The sequence below is a fragment of the Eschrichtius robustus genome, chromosome X (assembly GCF_028021215.1).
Source record: "Eschrichtius robustus isolate mEscRob2 chromosome X, mEscRob2.pri, whole genome shotgun sequence".
Lineage (NCBI taxonomy): Eukaryota > Metazoa > Chordata > Mammalia > Artiodactyla > Eschrichtiidae > Eschrichtius > Eschrichtius robustus.
In genome coordinates, this window is record NC_090845.1 from 41,934,495 (window position 1) to 41,949,014 (window position 14,520).

Below are 14,520 nucleotides of genomic sequence, written 5' to 3' on the forward strand. Positions count from 1 at the left end.
GTTAGCAGATATTATCTAAAGCTGGTAACTAAGGACAGAAAAAGCATAATATTTAAAGTAATAAAGGTATCTACTAGAAAAACTAAAAATATATGAGCAATCAAAAAAAAAAAAAAGGGGAAACAGTGGATGTGCACAAAATTCCTTGCCTTTCAGAGTGAACATTCAGTGTATATCAATACTATCCAAACTTGGACAATAAAAGTAATATAAGTATAAATATATTAAAATATATGTATAAAGAACTTTTCATAATGGTTGTCTCATAAAAGGGGATGAGGGTGGGCACTTGTATCTTTCTGTCATCATAAATGTACCTATTATAAAAAGATATTTATAAGTGAATATAGCTATTTATAAAAGAGTACATAAACTATGACAATTTTTATACAAAATACACATAATATGTATTCATATATATGCAGAAAAAATTCCAAAGGCTATGTATCAAAATATGGACAATCATTATCTCTAGGTACATCACATTATCGACATTCTATATATTCTTTATGCTGATGTATTTTCTATAATAAACATATTTCATTCATATTGCATTTGAAATAAGAAAATGTTAAAAATCATCTTTTTTTGTGAGGGAGATTGGGGAGGCCTCTAAGAATAAAAAATAAAAATCAGTCAAAACGTCCCTACAAATCTTCTAAGCCACAAAATATCTATATTCCACATACTCAAGTTTTAATAAATCTTGCAAACAACCTTTATGCCCTCCAACATAAAAATCCCCATTTTAGACAAAGGCAGGCTATAGGCTTTTCATTCAGGCCAAGCCCCACCAAGTCATTTCTGATGGAGCTTCTGATTCACGGGGCTGCCATACTGAGAAGATTTCCTATAGGTTGACACCAACTCTAGCACAGTAATATGCTTTTCACGTACTCATTCACAACATCAGCTGAATACCTATGGTGAGCGAAGCATTACACAGGGTGTGTCACAAGTTATAGATTAATTAACACCGCACACGACTGCCTCAAGTAGCGTACAACCTCGTGGGGAAACGGCACGGACACGAGGCAGAACAAGGGGCACTAACAGAGAGGAGAGCGTATGGAGAGAGCTGGTAATATTTTACACTGGTATACAAATATTTTCAAACAAATCAACAAATACTTGGAAACGTATAGGTAAAAAATGAAGTGCTCTTTTTCACTTTTCATTCATGTTTGGACTCTGAAAGTAGTTACCTCTACAACTCATTTGCCACTAAATCATACGCCAGGTTCTCCTATATTAGCATGTAACTTTTCGTATAGGAATATTTAGTCTTTATTTGGGGGCAGACATTTCTGTGCCCCCCACTTTCCCAATGTATCATACACAGAACAGACACTATAAATATTTCCAAAATGAACAAACTGAGCCAGCTCCTAGAGCCTCCCACAGTAGCCTGCCGCACTGCATCAGATGAAAGGTATCACGCAGATATGGCACACAGAAGCACGGCCCAGGTTCTGCCTAACGTAGAATATTTTTCCCTGTTAATTCCACAGTAATGAAAAGCTAGGCAAGGCAGAAACAGAGAAAAGCTCAAAGAAGAAAAATTAAGTATTTATAAGCAAAATCACTTCATATTAAGAAAGTCTGAGTTTTATTTAGCATTTTATCTGAGGTGCTGTGAGTAAAGGAAGAAAATGAAGATCAATCCCACATTCAATTTTAAGGAGTCTTACAAAAATGAGAGCACACAGACAGTAACAATCTTGAAAGTATGAAATAGCTTATGCTTACAATACACAAAAAATACTATAGGGACTTCCTATCAAAAGGAGATAGTCTGAGTATCTGCAAAGTCTTTCCAATCTGAAGATTCCAACACACGCTGTTCTGCTGTTTTTCCCAATTCCAACGTAGAACTCTGGACAAAACAAACAATACAAAAAGCTTGTCTAGGCCAAGGACCCTCTGAGGGAGTGTGATATCGGCCCTGAGAAACAAGTCAACTGGCCTAGTGTTGGGACCAACATAAAATGCTACCTAAAAAGCTGAAAGCCTCAGCATTTACATCTCAGACTAGATCAAAGAGATGATTCTCTTTAAACTACAATTTCATGATTATATAGAAAATCACTGTTCTTCAGACAATAAATTCATACTATACTACTAAGTATTTTAAGGTGATTTTTACCTCTTTGTAAAGAAAGGGTCAAAATAATAATTAGGATCTTTTAAAATGAAAAACAAGGTTCACTCAAAGTTAATAAAACGAATCAGTGACCCAACTATATGTACCCTCAAAATAATTAATTCTACCCAGGCTGCCAAGATAAACAAATGAATAAAAAAATTAGAAGCTTATATACAAGAAGATATTTTTACAACTACAGACATCAAAAAAAAGAAAAAGAGCTTTAGACATGTATTTCCCTAGAAGAGCATTTACTACAGTTATTACATAGTAAGCAAAGTAAGAATTGCAGGAAAAAACAACCTAAAAAATGGTATTCAATTTGTTTAATATCTTTGATAATTCTATTATTTGTAAATCCTTCCATAAAAGGGCATTACAGTTGTTCAGTTTATTGCAAACATATCTTTAAAAATAAGTCAGCCCTACTGTTGAAGCTATAATACAGTTTTAAATTATTGGCACTATACTAAAAAGCACAATGGAGAACATCTTATTGAAATAAAATGAGGATGATACTTCACTGGGGAACACAGCCAACAGATTTTTTTCTCTCTCCATATCTACATCCAACGGTGGTGTTTTATAGGCAAATTTTAAACAAATGCAAGTTTTTAGAAAATAATGAAAGCCATGTTTTGCTCAGGAATACTATTATACACAGCCCATATAGATTGTTTTATAGCAGGTACTAATCTCCCAAATTTCAGATGGCAAAATGCTAAGCAGTGAGTTTGGTACTGTCCAGCTAGTTGTTTCTTGTCATCCTGGAGAATCTGTCAATGGGTAATGCTGAGACCATCTTGTCACCACCATCTCTCTTCTCAGAGGTGACTCCACTGTGATAGAACCTTCATAGCCTTAAGATGCAAGGCCTAGCAAAAAGCCTCCCACAAATCCACTGGATATCACAATGTTCTGTTTGACAAATTCTGTTGCCTGAAACAAAGTTTAAAGAAAAATACTCTGAATTGTGCTACAACATGGATGAATCTTGAAAACATTACACTAAGTGAAATAAGACAGACAAAAAAAGGACAATGTTGTTATAATTTCCACTTATATGAATAGTCAAATTCATCAAGACAGAAAGTAGAACAGAGGTTACCAAGGGCTGGGGAGAGGGGTTGATTGTGGGAGTTACTGCTTAATGGTTAGAGTTTCTACTTGGGATGATGAAAAAGTTCTGGAAATGGATAGTGGTAATGGTTACACGAAAGTGTGAATGTACTTAATGCCAGTGAATTATGCACTTAAAAAAGTTAAAATGGTAAATTTTATGTTACGTATATTTTACCACAATAAGAAAAAGAAAAGATATAAATTCTTAAAAATACTCTTAATTATTAAATCCAGAGCTAAGTACCATTTTCAGATGTTTTCCTCAATTCAGTAAATATTCAGCAAAAATTCTTGTATACCTACTATTGCAGGTGCCAACAACCAGGCAAGATGCCAGGGCTGTCCGTTACAAACTGAAGGAGCCTAGAGCCCCCAGCCAGGCCCACTAAACTTCCTGCTTCTGAGATAACAGGCATATGGACAGCAAAATTCTCACAGGTAAAAAGAAATCTCCCTATAGGGCTGGAATAAATGGTCCATTCAGCAAGTTATTAACATAGATGATTTAATAAATTCCCACAGCATGCACAATGATACTTATTAACAGTCAGTTCACTTAGCCAGTAGGAAAAAATGCACAGGATCAAAAAAATAACACCTTGATAAAATGTTTAACCCAAATAAAATCATGAAGAAGCAATCAGACAAAGCCAGACTGTACGATACTCTGCCTAGATGTTTCAAAAATGTGTCATGAAAGACAGAAAAACAAAAACAAAAAAACAGATGAGGGGACCACCTAAGATTAAAGGAGACTTCAGAGACATGAGAACCAAATGCAATATGTAATTCTTAATCGGGGGGAAAAGATGTAAAAGATATTTTGTGGAAAAATTGTAATATGAACTGTATATTAGGAAATATTATTGTATCATGTTAAGTTTGGGGGGATTAATAAGGGTAATGGTAATAGTACAGGAGAATATCTGTACTCTTGGGACATATGTGCTGAAGTATTTAAGAATAAAAAGACATGATGTCAAACAGTTTGGGAAAAAACAAAAAAAAGGGTAAATCTCACACACACACACACACAACCAGCAAATGTTGTGAAACGTAAACAATTTGATGAATAGGTGAAGGGTATTTGGGTATTCACTGTTTTTGTCTTTCAAGTTTTCAACCGATCTGAAATTTTTCAAAATAAAAGTTGGGGGAAGTAAAAGGACAGAATTAAAATAAAGGCAAAGGAGCATTCAATTCAATTCTAAACAGAATATAAGAAGAAAATAGGCAAAATTCACATAAAAACACGATAAAACTAATATATATTAATAAAATAATATATACATTTTCAAACTATTCCACCTCAAAAAAAAAAAAAAATAGGTAGTTTTAGTTAACAACTATAAAAAATAATGAGTGATTTAAATGGTGGCTTGATCCCAAATTTTACTTAACACTCTAGACATGACCAGAAACACCAATTTTTTTTTTTTAAAGAAGATAATCCCTAGTCACATTTTCTACTGAGATTCATTAAAAAAAAAGAGCCAAAAATGTACATTGTCTTACTTCTTCTATTATATTGTTGATTTCAGGTGCTGCCTTATTGGCTCGTTTCTTAATCTGTCTTTTTGCTTTGTTTACATCTTTTTCAACTCTCTTCCAGTCGATCTGCACATAGCCACTGTGACTGGCAATCTGCAAAAATTTGATAAAAATGGTTAATTCTAGGGGCTTCCCTGGTGGCGCAGTGGTTGAGAATCTGCCTGCTAATTCAGGGGACACGGGTTCGAGCCCTGGTCTGGGAAGATCCCACATGCCGCGGAGCAACTAGGCCCATGAGCCACAACTATTGAGCCTGCGCATTTGGAGCCTGTGCTCCGTAACAAAAGAGGCCACGATAGTGAGAGGCCCACGCACCGCGATGAAGAGTGGCCCCTGCTTGCCGCAACTAGAGAAAGCCCTCGCACAGAGACAAAGACCCAACACAGCCAAAAAATAAATAAATAAATAAAATCACATTGTTGTTTCTAAAAAAAAAAAAAAAAAGTTAATTCTAAACCAACTAGGTTGCTAATACAATATATGAACATTTAGATTTCAAGAAATGTATGAAGCTTATGGGTAAGAAATCACAATTCATCCCCTAATTTATTCATTAACAGACAGTGAGTGCCTATTCTGTGCCAAGCACTGTTCTAGGTCTCCAAGCTATGGCCAAGAACAAGGGAGACGTAGGTCCCCACCCTCAGAGAGCTTATGGTCCATTAGGGAAAACAGACTTAAGCATACATAATTACTTAGATGTGATGAACACTATGTTAAGAGAAGTACAGTACTTAATGGGAAAAGATTCCAAAAATTGTATTATAACTATTCTATAATTCTATCATAATGTTTGGAATTTGAGAATTAGCTAAAAAGGCACAGAGACTACTGAGATTATACAGCTAATAAAAAAGTACCTTTAATTAAAGAGATGTTTAATTATAAGAGATCAGTAGCCAATCAGTTACTAGGTCACTAAAGTAGCTTGATAAAGGCTCTTCACTAACTCTGACTCTTTAGTCAAATTAAGAATACTTTCTGGTAATTGCTTTTGAAAGTGAAATATAAAAGAAAATATGCTCTACACAACCTTCATGCCATAAATCCTTTTAATAAAACTACGGCTAAATGCCTACTAACCCTAAGAAAAACTCTCATATGGTGCTACTGAGACACTGCAAAATCTGAGCAGGAACAACAGTGTGTGTGTTAAGTCAGTAAAGGTAGTCCCTCCGAATAATACAATCAACATATAAAGAATCACATGAGTAGTAAACAATTGAGCCTTGTATACCATTATAAATCACTTCTACCAAGCTTATGCTTCCTTTGTAATCTTTTAATACATCACTTTAAGTATAAACCACACATAAAATACTTGAAAAAATAAAAATATCTGATTTTATATAAATAGGCTGGGAATCTTAGGTTCCATTTTCACTGTGAATGACTCCATAGAAGAATCTATTTATCTGCATTTATCCCTATATTTACTCACCTTCTATCACTTCTAACTCTAGCCTCAGCAAAACAAAGTGGTAATGAAACCAAATGGCAAGTGAAAGCTTTTCCTGGCAATACCTGACATGGCAATTTGGGTCACATACATGGAGGGGATGATGAACTTTAAGGTCCCTCCCATAGACAGCGACTATAAACCCTGGTTAAAACACAAGGGCTCCAGAATTAACAAAAGGAAGCAGATTTTGAAGAGGAGTTGAAACTTGTAGGAAGAGACCAATGTACGGTAAGTTGCCCATTTTTTTGGCTTTATCCTGAGGACATGATGCAGTTGCAGGGTGGCTAAAAGTTCAATAGAAAACATGCCACCTTTCTGGCCTGAAGAACCAGAGGGCAGAGCCCAGGACAATAACAGCTGCCAGAAAGGACACAGCTAGAGAAAGGGAGCCCCAAATTCTATGTGTAAACTCTACCCAAGTTCTGAACCACACATTCATGGGGCATAACGAAGCACTCTGGCCAAGGCTTAAAAAAAAATAAACTGCGATTTGAGCCACTATCCACCACAGGTGAAATGGACTCTGCAATTTGAGTCTAACCAAGTTAACTGCCTACTAAAATCAAAACATTACGAAACTTCGGAGGAATAAAACAGAACCCAGATTCTCCACGACGTAACATTCCCAATGCCCAGGGATAAAATACAAAGTTATTTGATATGATAAGCAAGAAAATGTGGCCTAGTCACAAAAGAAAAACAACAGATGCCAACTCTGAGATGACCCAGATATTGAAATTTACAGGACTTTAAAGCAGTACTTCAACTATGCTCAATGAGGTAAAGGAAACTACAGTTGTAATCAATGAAAAGATAAGAAATCTCATCAGAGATACAGAAAATATAAAAAGAACCAAATGAAAATTCTAGAATTGGAAAATACAATATCTGAAATAAATTCACTGGATAGCCTTAACGGCAGAAGGTAGATGACAGAGAGTCAGTGAACCTGAAGCTAGAGCACTAGAAATTACACAATCTGAAAAAAAAGACTGAAAAACTAGATGAACAAAACCTCAGAACATTACCAAAGAGCCCAACATGCATCAATCAGAGTAATGTTCAGAAGGAGAAGAAAGAATAGGAGAAAATATTTAAAGAAATAATGGCCAAAACCTTCCTGAACATGGTTAAAGACATTAATTTACAGATTCCAGAGCTCAGTGAACTCCAGGTAATGATCTAACACAATTATGAAATAACAATACTCAGATGATGTGGGGGTTGGGGGGGTGGGGCACACAGAAGTTCAATACATCACAGCTAAATTCCCATATTCCATAACGGGAAGCCAACAGTTAATACCTCAAACTGAAAGATAAAGAAATGTCCAATTCACTTGTTTAGGAAAAAGGAAATAAATACCTTAAGAATCAGCTAATAGTTCAAACTGGTTACCTCAGAGGAGGGAAAAATGGGGAGGTAGCGAGGGAGGCAAAGAACTACCTTAAGGGACTTCCCTGGTGGCGCAGTGGTTAAGAATCCGTCTGCCAATGCAGGGGACACGGGTTTGAGCCCTGGTCCGCGAAGATCCCACATGCTGCGGAGCAACTAAGCCCTGTCTGCGTGCAGCAATGAAGCCCCAATGCAACCAAAAATAAATGAATAAGAACTACCTTAATCTGTAATGAGCATTATACATGTACTTGACCCTCTGAATTATGGGCATGTACAACTCAAAAAAACTAAAAAATAAATTTAAAAGATTTATATACCACTGTATGTTCTAAGATGGCAGTGTGGTAAGTATCTACTGGAAAACACCTGAGTTACTAGAAAAGCTTTAAGTTGTCAGCAAACTAATATTTATCTTTAAATATAAGTAAAGGTAATAAAAATATGGAAGCGAGACTAAATAATAGGTAATTAGCCTAAATGCCATTTGTTTCTTTTTTCTTCTTTGTTTCCTTCTATTGAGTTTTCAAGGTAAGTCATATTTGTGGGAAAAATTGGTTTGATGCTGACAGCTCTCATGCTCTTCTAATCAGTGACTTCAAACAATATGTGGACTAGACACGAAGTAGAAGGTGGCAACAGCAAAACGTGGGTTTGAAGGGTACATATCAAGTGGACTGAAACGGACTTCTGAAAAACTGACATGCAGCGTACACTGAAATGTATAATTCTCTCTATCTGTGAACATTTTAGGGAACTCTGCTTTGGTCCAGTACCCTTTACATTGAAATGTATAATTCTATCTGTGAACATTTTAGGGAACTCTGCTTTGGTCCAGTACCCTTTTCCACTAAACAGAAATGACAACTGAGTTTTCAAAATAGCTATAGAATTCAATATCTTGATTCTCGATAACTATATAAATATCTTAATTCTTGGTTCTATATAAACCCAAGTCAAAAATCAGCTTAAATAAAATTCTCCTTTGTACAAATACTGGCATATTCATCCAAAGGACTAAATTTAGATATGAACCATATTCCTTTTTACCTCTTACCACAAGTAATAAGCAATTACCCCTAATAATACCACCAAGAGAAAAAAAATATATATATATATATATATATAGTTTTTGAACTGCTTAGTAAACAACTTAAAATCTGTGCTTAACACATATGAATCCAGTCCCTTTGTACTTCAGGCAATGACACTGGTTATTACATGATCAATGGCTTAGGTGCTGAAGTCAGATTTTGGTTGCTATGACCATCAATCATTTTTAAAATCTGACAGATTTCTGTATCTTTAAAACTGTTGCTAACATTCATTCCCAGAAATTTTCAATTTTAGGATTTACTATATTTGATCTTCAGGGAATGGTATTTTTGGGAAAATATATGCCAAACAGACATGAATGCCAGATAATATCCTGATAAACATCCTCTAACAGCAAAGCATTTTTGAACCTTATACTTAGAGGAACATGAACAAGACTAAAATTTCAAATCCACTTGCCTCAGAAATAGGATTATGAATGATTTTTTTTAAACCCAGTTTTCCACTTTCTATATTACTATGGTTCCCTAGTTTTAAAAAACATGTTAGAAATTGCTAACAGAATTTCCCCCTGGGAAGGAAAACTGGCTAGGAAACAGGAAAGAGACTTCCTGAATTTTATATATTGTGTATGAGTGTGTGAATTTTTTTTAATTTAATTTAATTTATTTTTTTATACAGCAGGCTCTTGAGAGTGTGTGTGAATTTTAAATATATGTTTTAAATGGCCAGCATGAACAGGTTATGCTATTGATGAAATGTTTATTTTTCTAGGGAGATGCTTCAAGGAAAATTTAGGTAAATAATAACAAAAAATGAGATACCTCAAATTTTAACAGTTGTGTTTTTAATAGCTGGGATCAAACTATGCTTAAAAAACCTCAGAAGTATTTAAATAGATGCTTTTCATGACACATGCCAGCTTTCAAAACTCATTTTAGTCTTTCCATAAACTGATGCCTAAAAGAGAAATTCCATCTTCTATTAAAATAGACAGGAGTAAAATGGCTAAACTTGACTTTCTCAGTTCCTAAGGGCTACATATGTAAGCAGAGGCAAGGACCGAAAGCTCTGACATACCTGAAGGAGAAGAAAGCCACCACCTACTGCAGTTGCTGCAAGTTTTCCAACTTTCTGGAACAAAAATCCTGCACACCTTTAATGGAAGAAATGACAAAGGATGAGAACAATCAATGATGTACTAAACTCTCTCCCTTCTACTTTTCATTGCTTTCCTAATAAAATCTTAATGTCTTCCCAGTTCTTTTGATCATGTCCCTTACCCGCTCAGAAACCCACAATGTTTCCCGTCCGTTATACAGACTAGCCAAAAGTGCATAATCTAAATTGCCTGAGATGTGCTTCAAAATAAGGGATGGAGAGAAGAAGGGGGGAATTTACAGGAAAAAGACTGGCTACTGAAACTGAATGTTGAGTACTCAGGGGTTCATTATACTCTTCCTTCTACACTTGTATTAAGTTGAAATTCCTCATAATAAAAGTGCTTAGTTTTGTTTTGTTTTTTTTAATACACTCAAGATGTTCCACACACCTGGCCGACTCTCACGCTATCCAAACCTTCTGCTCCAACCCAATCAGTTTCCAAATATGTCACCACTGTTGCTCAAGCTATTAACCTCCCTGTTTCTAGGGGTTTCTACCTAGCTCTACCTATCTAAAACTTTCCTACCCTTTAAGGTCCAGCTGGAGTTCCACCTTCACGACTATACTTCAGCCCACATTTCTCATGGCTTCCTTATCTATTTCTATCTCTATATTAAACCTGTTTTGTCTCATCTATCCTGTAAGGATGTCAACCCTTAAGTATTCCAGACCCAGTGTGCAAAAGAATCTCAGATTTCCAACTCCAGCCTTCTGTACTGGGTTGAACAGTGTCACCCCCGAAACCCATGTCCTTCCTAGAACCTCAGAATGTGACCTTATTTGGAATAAGGTCATTGTAGATGTAGTTAGTTCAGATGAGGCTATACCGGAGTCGGGTGGGCCCCAAATCCAATATGTCATAGAGACACACAGAGGGAAGACAGCCATGTGATGACAGAGGCAGAATTGGAGTGATATGTCTACAAGTCAAGGAATGCCAGGGATTGCTGGCAACCACCAGAAGATAGGAGAGAAGCATGGAACAAATTCTCCCTGAGCCTCCAGGAAGGAACCAACCCTTTTGACACCTTTCAAATTTCTAGCCTCCAGACCTGTGAGAGAATAAGTGTCTCTCATTTTAAGCTACCTAGTTGTGGTACTTTGTTACAACAGCCTTAGGAAACTAATACACCTTCGTAAGTGGAAAATTTACATTTCCAATTAAATGATGAGCTTCTCTTGCCACCCAGAACAAAATATTCAAAATGTCCCAAAGCAAACATCATCTTTCCAACCAAACCAGCTGTTGCTAAGGTCCCAATTTGTAAGTGACTGCACCATTCTCTAGGCTTGTTACCTCATGCTCATCTCAGGCTGCCTTCTCCATTGCCTTTGGGGTCCAACTGACGGCCAATTCTATATACTCGAGTATCGCCAAAACATCATTTGATTGTCTTCTTTCCATCCTCAAGGGTATCACTACCTTGCTTCCAGACCACACTAAGGACACTCTAGCTAATCTTCACACCTCCCATCTCGCCTAGCAGCCACCCATCCTGCTATCAGTTTTAATTTCTTATTATGATCAAGAACCTATAGTTACCTACAGCTAAACATAATCTCCTCAGCTTCCCATTCACGTCCTGAATTGGTCTGAGTTATTAACTGGTTACGTTAACATCTATTAACCATTCCTCCTTAATGTATGCCACAACAGAACATCAGTTTCATACCCTAAGAAAATTGCAAAAATTTATTACACTGAATCTGAAGTCATTGCAACAAATCACCTGTATAATATTAGAGCCCTATTACACAGCTCCTAGGCTGACACCTGGCTACAGTTCAAACATATGTGTCCCTCAGTAGGGGAGACAGCAACAAAGACTCAGAAAAGGGAGCAGAGGAGGCAAGCGGCAGCCAGGTCTTAACAGTATCCTGGAGCCTGTGCTCCACAAGCATGTCTATCCTTTGCTTGATGGCATGAGCCACTAAAATGGGTCTACTAACTTCCCCTCTTCTGCCTCTAGGCGTTCCAAGCAAACTTCTGCCAATTATTGGGCTTCTCACCAAGCTCAGCCTACAAGGAGAAAACACACAACGATTTAATTCTATTGCTCAATTATTTTTTAGTCTCTTTTAAGGTGGGGCTTTAGGCCTTGACTCACATTAACCCATCACCCATGGCACCAAATTGTGAGCTTATTTAAGCAGAAGGCCAGGCCCTGAACTGTGGGCATCAAGGTACCACCGGCCTGTGAAAAATCATCTGAAAAACCAGGGCTCTGACCAGGCATCTAACTGCAGGCTTTTTTCATAAGCAGCACTGATAAGTACACATCATGAATAAATACTGCACCTCTTTGTCACAGTATCTTCACAGTGAGTGTTTCTACCATAAAATGGCATTTATTAAAAAAGAGGCATAAAAGAGTGCACCATTGTTCCCAGGTGCAAGTAAAACACAAATCAAAAAAATCATTTTATACTCACTGAGTTTACATATGTAAATATTTAAATCAATGTAGGATGAATTTAACTTAGAATCTAAGAAATAAATGATTACTCACAAGTTAAGCACGTACACTAACTTCAGAAATTCTCTAGGGTCATGAACATTTTCAAAATAAAGAGTCAAACTTGTTTCTGACCCTTGTTATTTGGCTAATCTTTTAGTCTAAGAATAACAGAATTACATCTGCAGTAGCAATTATATAATCATGTGATCTGAAATGTTAACTGGTTAGGTTAATGCTTATTAACCTCTCCCCCTTAATGTACTCCACAGTATTATTACTGAGTAAGCAATCAGTCCTTTAATTCCAACCAAGGCCCAATCTACAACTCTTCTTCAAAGTATTGTCGTAATCCAAATTAGAATCATCTGTATCATAATCAGTACTTTTTACTGAGAATTTTACACTGCTCTCCACAGGGCTGATAATCCTGGAGACCAGTTTTTTACTGTGGGAATTCTCCCAGGGTTTTCCGGTTGTTAGCACTGAACAAGTAAAAATTATTTACATATAATTAACTCTTCTATATTTTTCCCTCCTTACCCACTGTCACTGAATCAGATTCACTGTATCTGTGAAATCTGAGATGGGCGAAAATATACAAAGAATCAAAGGAAGGGTGAGGAGGGAAGAGTGGAGGGTGGAGGAGGATATCACTGAAACCCAACAGTCTCTGAGTGTTGATTACACTAATCATACCACAGAGAAAAGCCTCAAGGTACAGCTCTTCTGGGATTAACAGTGTAAAGCCACCGACTGAGCACGTAATTGGCCCAGATTCAGAAGGGCAGCAGTCAGGCTCCCAGTGAAATTTAACAAAAAAAAAAAGATGTTTTTCTCACCAGCCACTCACTCCACCCATTACAATCTGGGTGGCTACTGAGTATTTTTCTACCATAGGTCCGGAACTGTGGCCAAACACTCGATTCCACCAGTGGTGTCTTCTTGCATACTCAGTTAAATCCAACACTTCGTAAGAATCATCATCACTTTCATATTCTTCAAAGCAAAAAATGAAAGCAACAAATTTACAGTCAACCGAAAGTTAAAAATGCCCTGTACATTTTCATCTGTTACGACTCATTGTTACATTTGGCATACAGCTAAAAACGCCCAGATGGAAACAAAGTTTCGTAAACCCAATCCCTGAGACGAGGGCCTTGAGAGTCAAGGGCCATGCATCTCCTTTCCAAAGGCCCAGAGACAGGCCTGGGTGCCGGGGCAACGTCAGTTACGCAGCAGAGGGGTCACCCCCGCACCCCAAATCTCAGTAGGGATAGGTCAGAGTTTCACAGCAGGGTCTCCCCCCAATCTCAGCGGGTCAGTTCAGAGTTTCACAGCATGAAAGGTCACCCCCAAATCTCAGGTTCAGGGTCAGTGCAGGGTCCGTTTTCATCAGTGGGAGAAAGAAGTGGGGGGTCCTCCACTGACGGAACCGGTTAGAGGCCCGACAAGAAGAAATGATTTCAAAACCAAGACTTAAAAAAAAAACAAAACAACCAAAAAACGTTAGAAGACGGACAGGAACGGCCGGAGGTGAAGGTAAGGCAGGAGGTGGGGCTGTGTTGAGGGCGAGGGTCCGAGAGGGGAGAGCGAGTCTAGTCCGAAGTGGGTGCTCAAAGGGTTGCCTCAAGCAAACAGAGCCCCCAGGAACCCTGGGACAGAGGAAGGAAGACGCACCCCCGAGCCAAGGTCGAGAGCTGTGAGCCGTCTCTAAGATACTACTTCGGGCCCCGGCCGCTCACCTTGGGGAGGGGCGTTCCGGGTCGCCATGATACCGCCGGCGGCCAGTATTGAAGGTGGTCCCAACCCGCCCGCCTCTCCCCGCTACTTTAAGAACCGCTCTAGGCCCAGGTGGAAGTCTATGGTCTCTTTTTTTCCTCCTCCTCCTCCTTTTCCTCCAGGCGCGTAGTCCTGTCCCCGCCCCCTCCTCTAAGCGGAGGGCCTTCCGCGCAAGCGCAGGGCACAGGGGCGCGGGGAAGGGGAGAGGGGAGAGACAGGCTGGATACCAGCCCGCGAAGGTTTGTGGGAATTGTAGTCCGTTGCCCTCCGCAAGCCTGGTTTCCCACCCCTCCCCCTCTAGAATTTCCAGAACCTGAATTTTGGTTATTTTGTTTTAAAGAGCCTCAGGGCTGGAGGGGAGGGGGCGTCACATGGTGGTTAAGTCG

General features: G+C 38.1%; 1 protein-coding gene across 1 annotated transcript; it reads right to left on the reverse strand.

The window, feature by feature from the left end:
- Positions 1-1,586: 1,586 nt before the first annotated feature.
- On the reverse strand, positions 1,587-14,274 carry FUNDC1 (FUN14 domain containing 1). Its single transcript, XM_068534039.1, has 5 exons — positions 14,098-14,274; positions 13,195-13,351; positions 9,813-9,888; positions 4,784-4,912; positions 1,587-3,085 (listed from the first exon to the last, which is right to left on the reverse strand). The coding sequence occupies exons 1-5, from the start codon at positions 14,123-14,125 to the stop codon at positions 3,008-3,010; spliced, it is 468 nt and encodes a 155-aa protein (XP_068390140.1). The 5' UTR covers positions 14,126-14,274; the 3' UTR covers positions 1,587-3,007.
- Positions 14,275-14,520: the final 246 nt, after the last annotated feature.

What these genes read in the sequence shown, in the direction of transcription:
- FUNDC1 (XM_068534039.1), bottom strand. Translation starts at nt 14,125, where the DNA reads ATGGCGACCCGGAACGCCCCTCCCCAAG. An exon ending in ATGGGTGGAGTGAGTGGCTG is followed by an intron (nt 9,889 to 13,194) that starts GTGAGAAAAACA and finishes CTTCCATTAAAG; the next exon opens with GTGTGCAGGATTTTTGTTCC. An exon ending in GTGGCTTTCTTCTCCTTCAG is followed by an intron (nt 4,913 to 9,812) that starts GTATGTCAGAGC and finishes AAATTTTTGCAG; the next exon opens with ATTGCCAGTCACAGTGGCTA.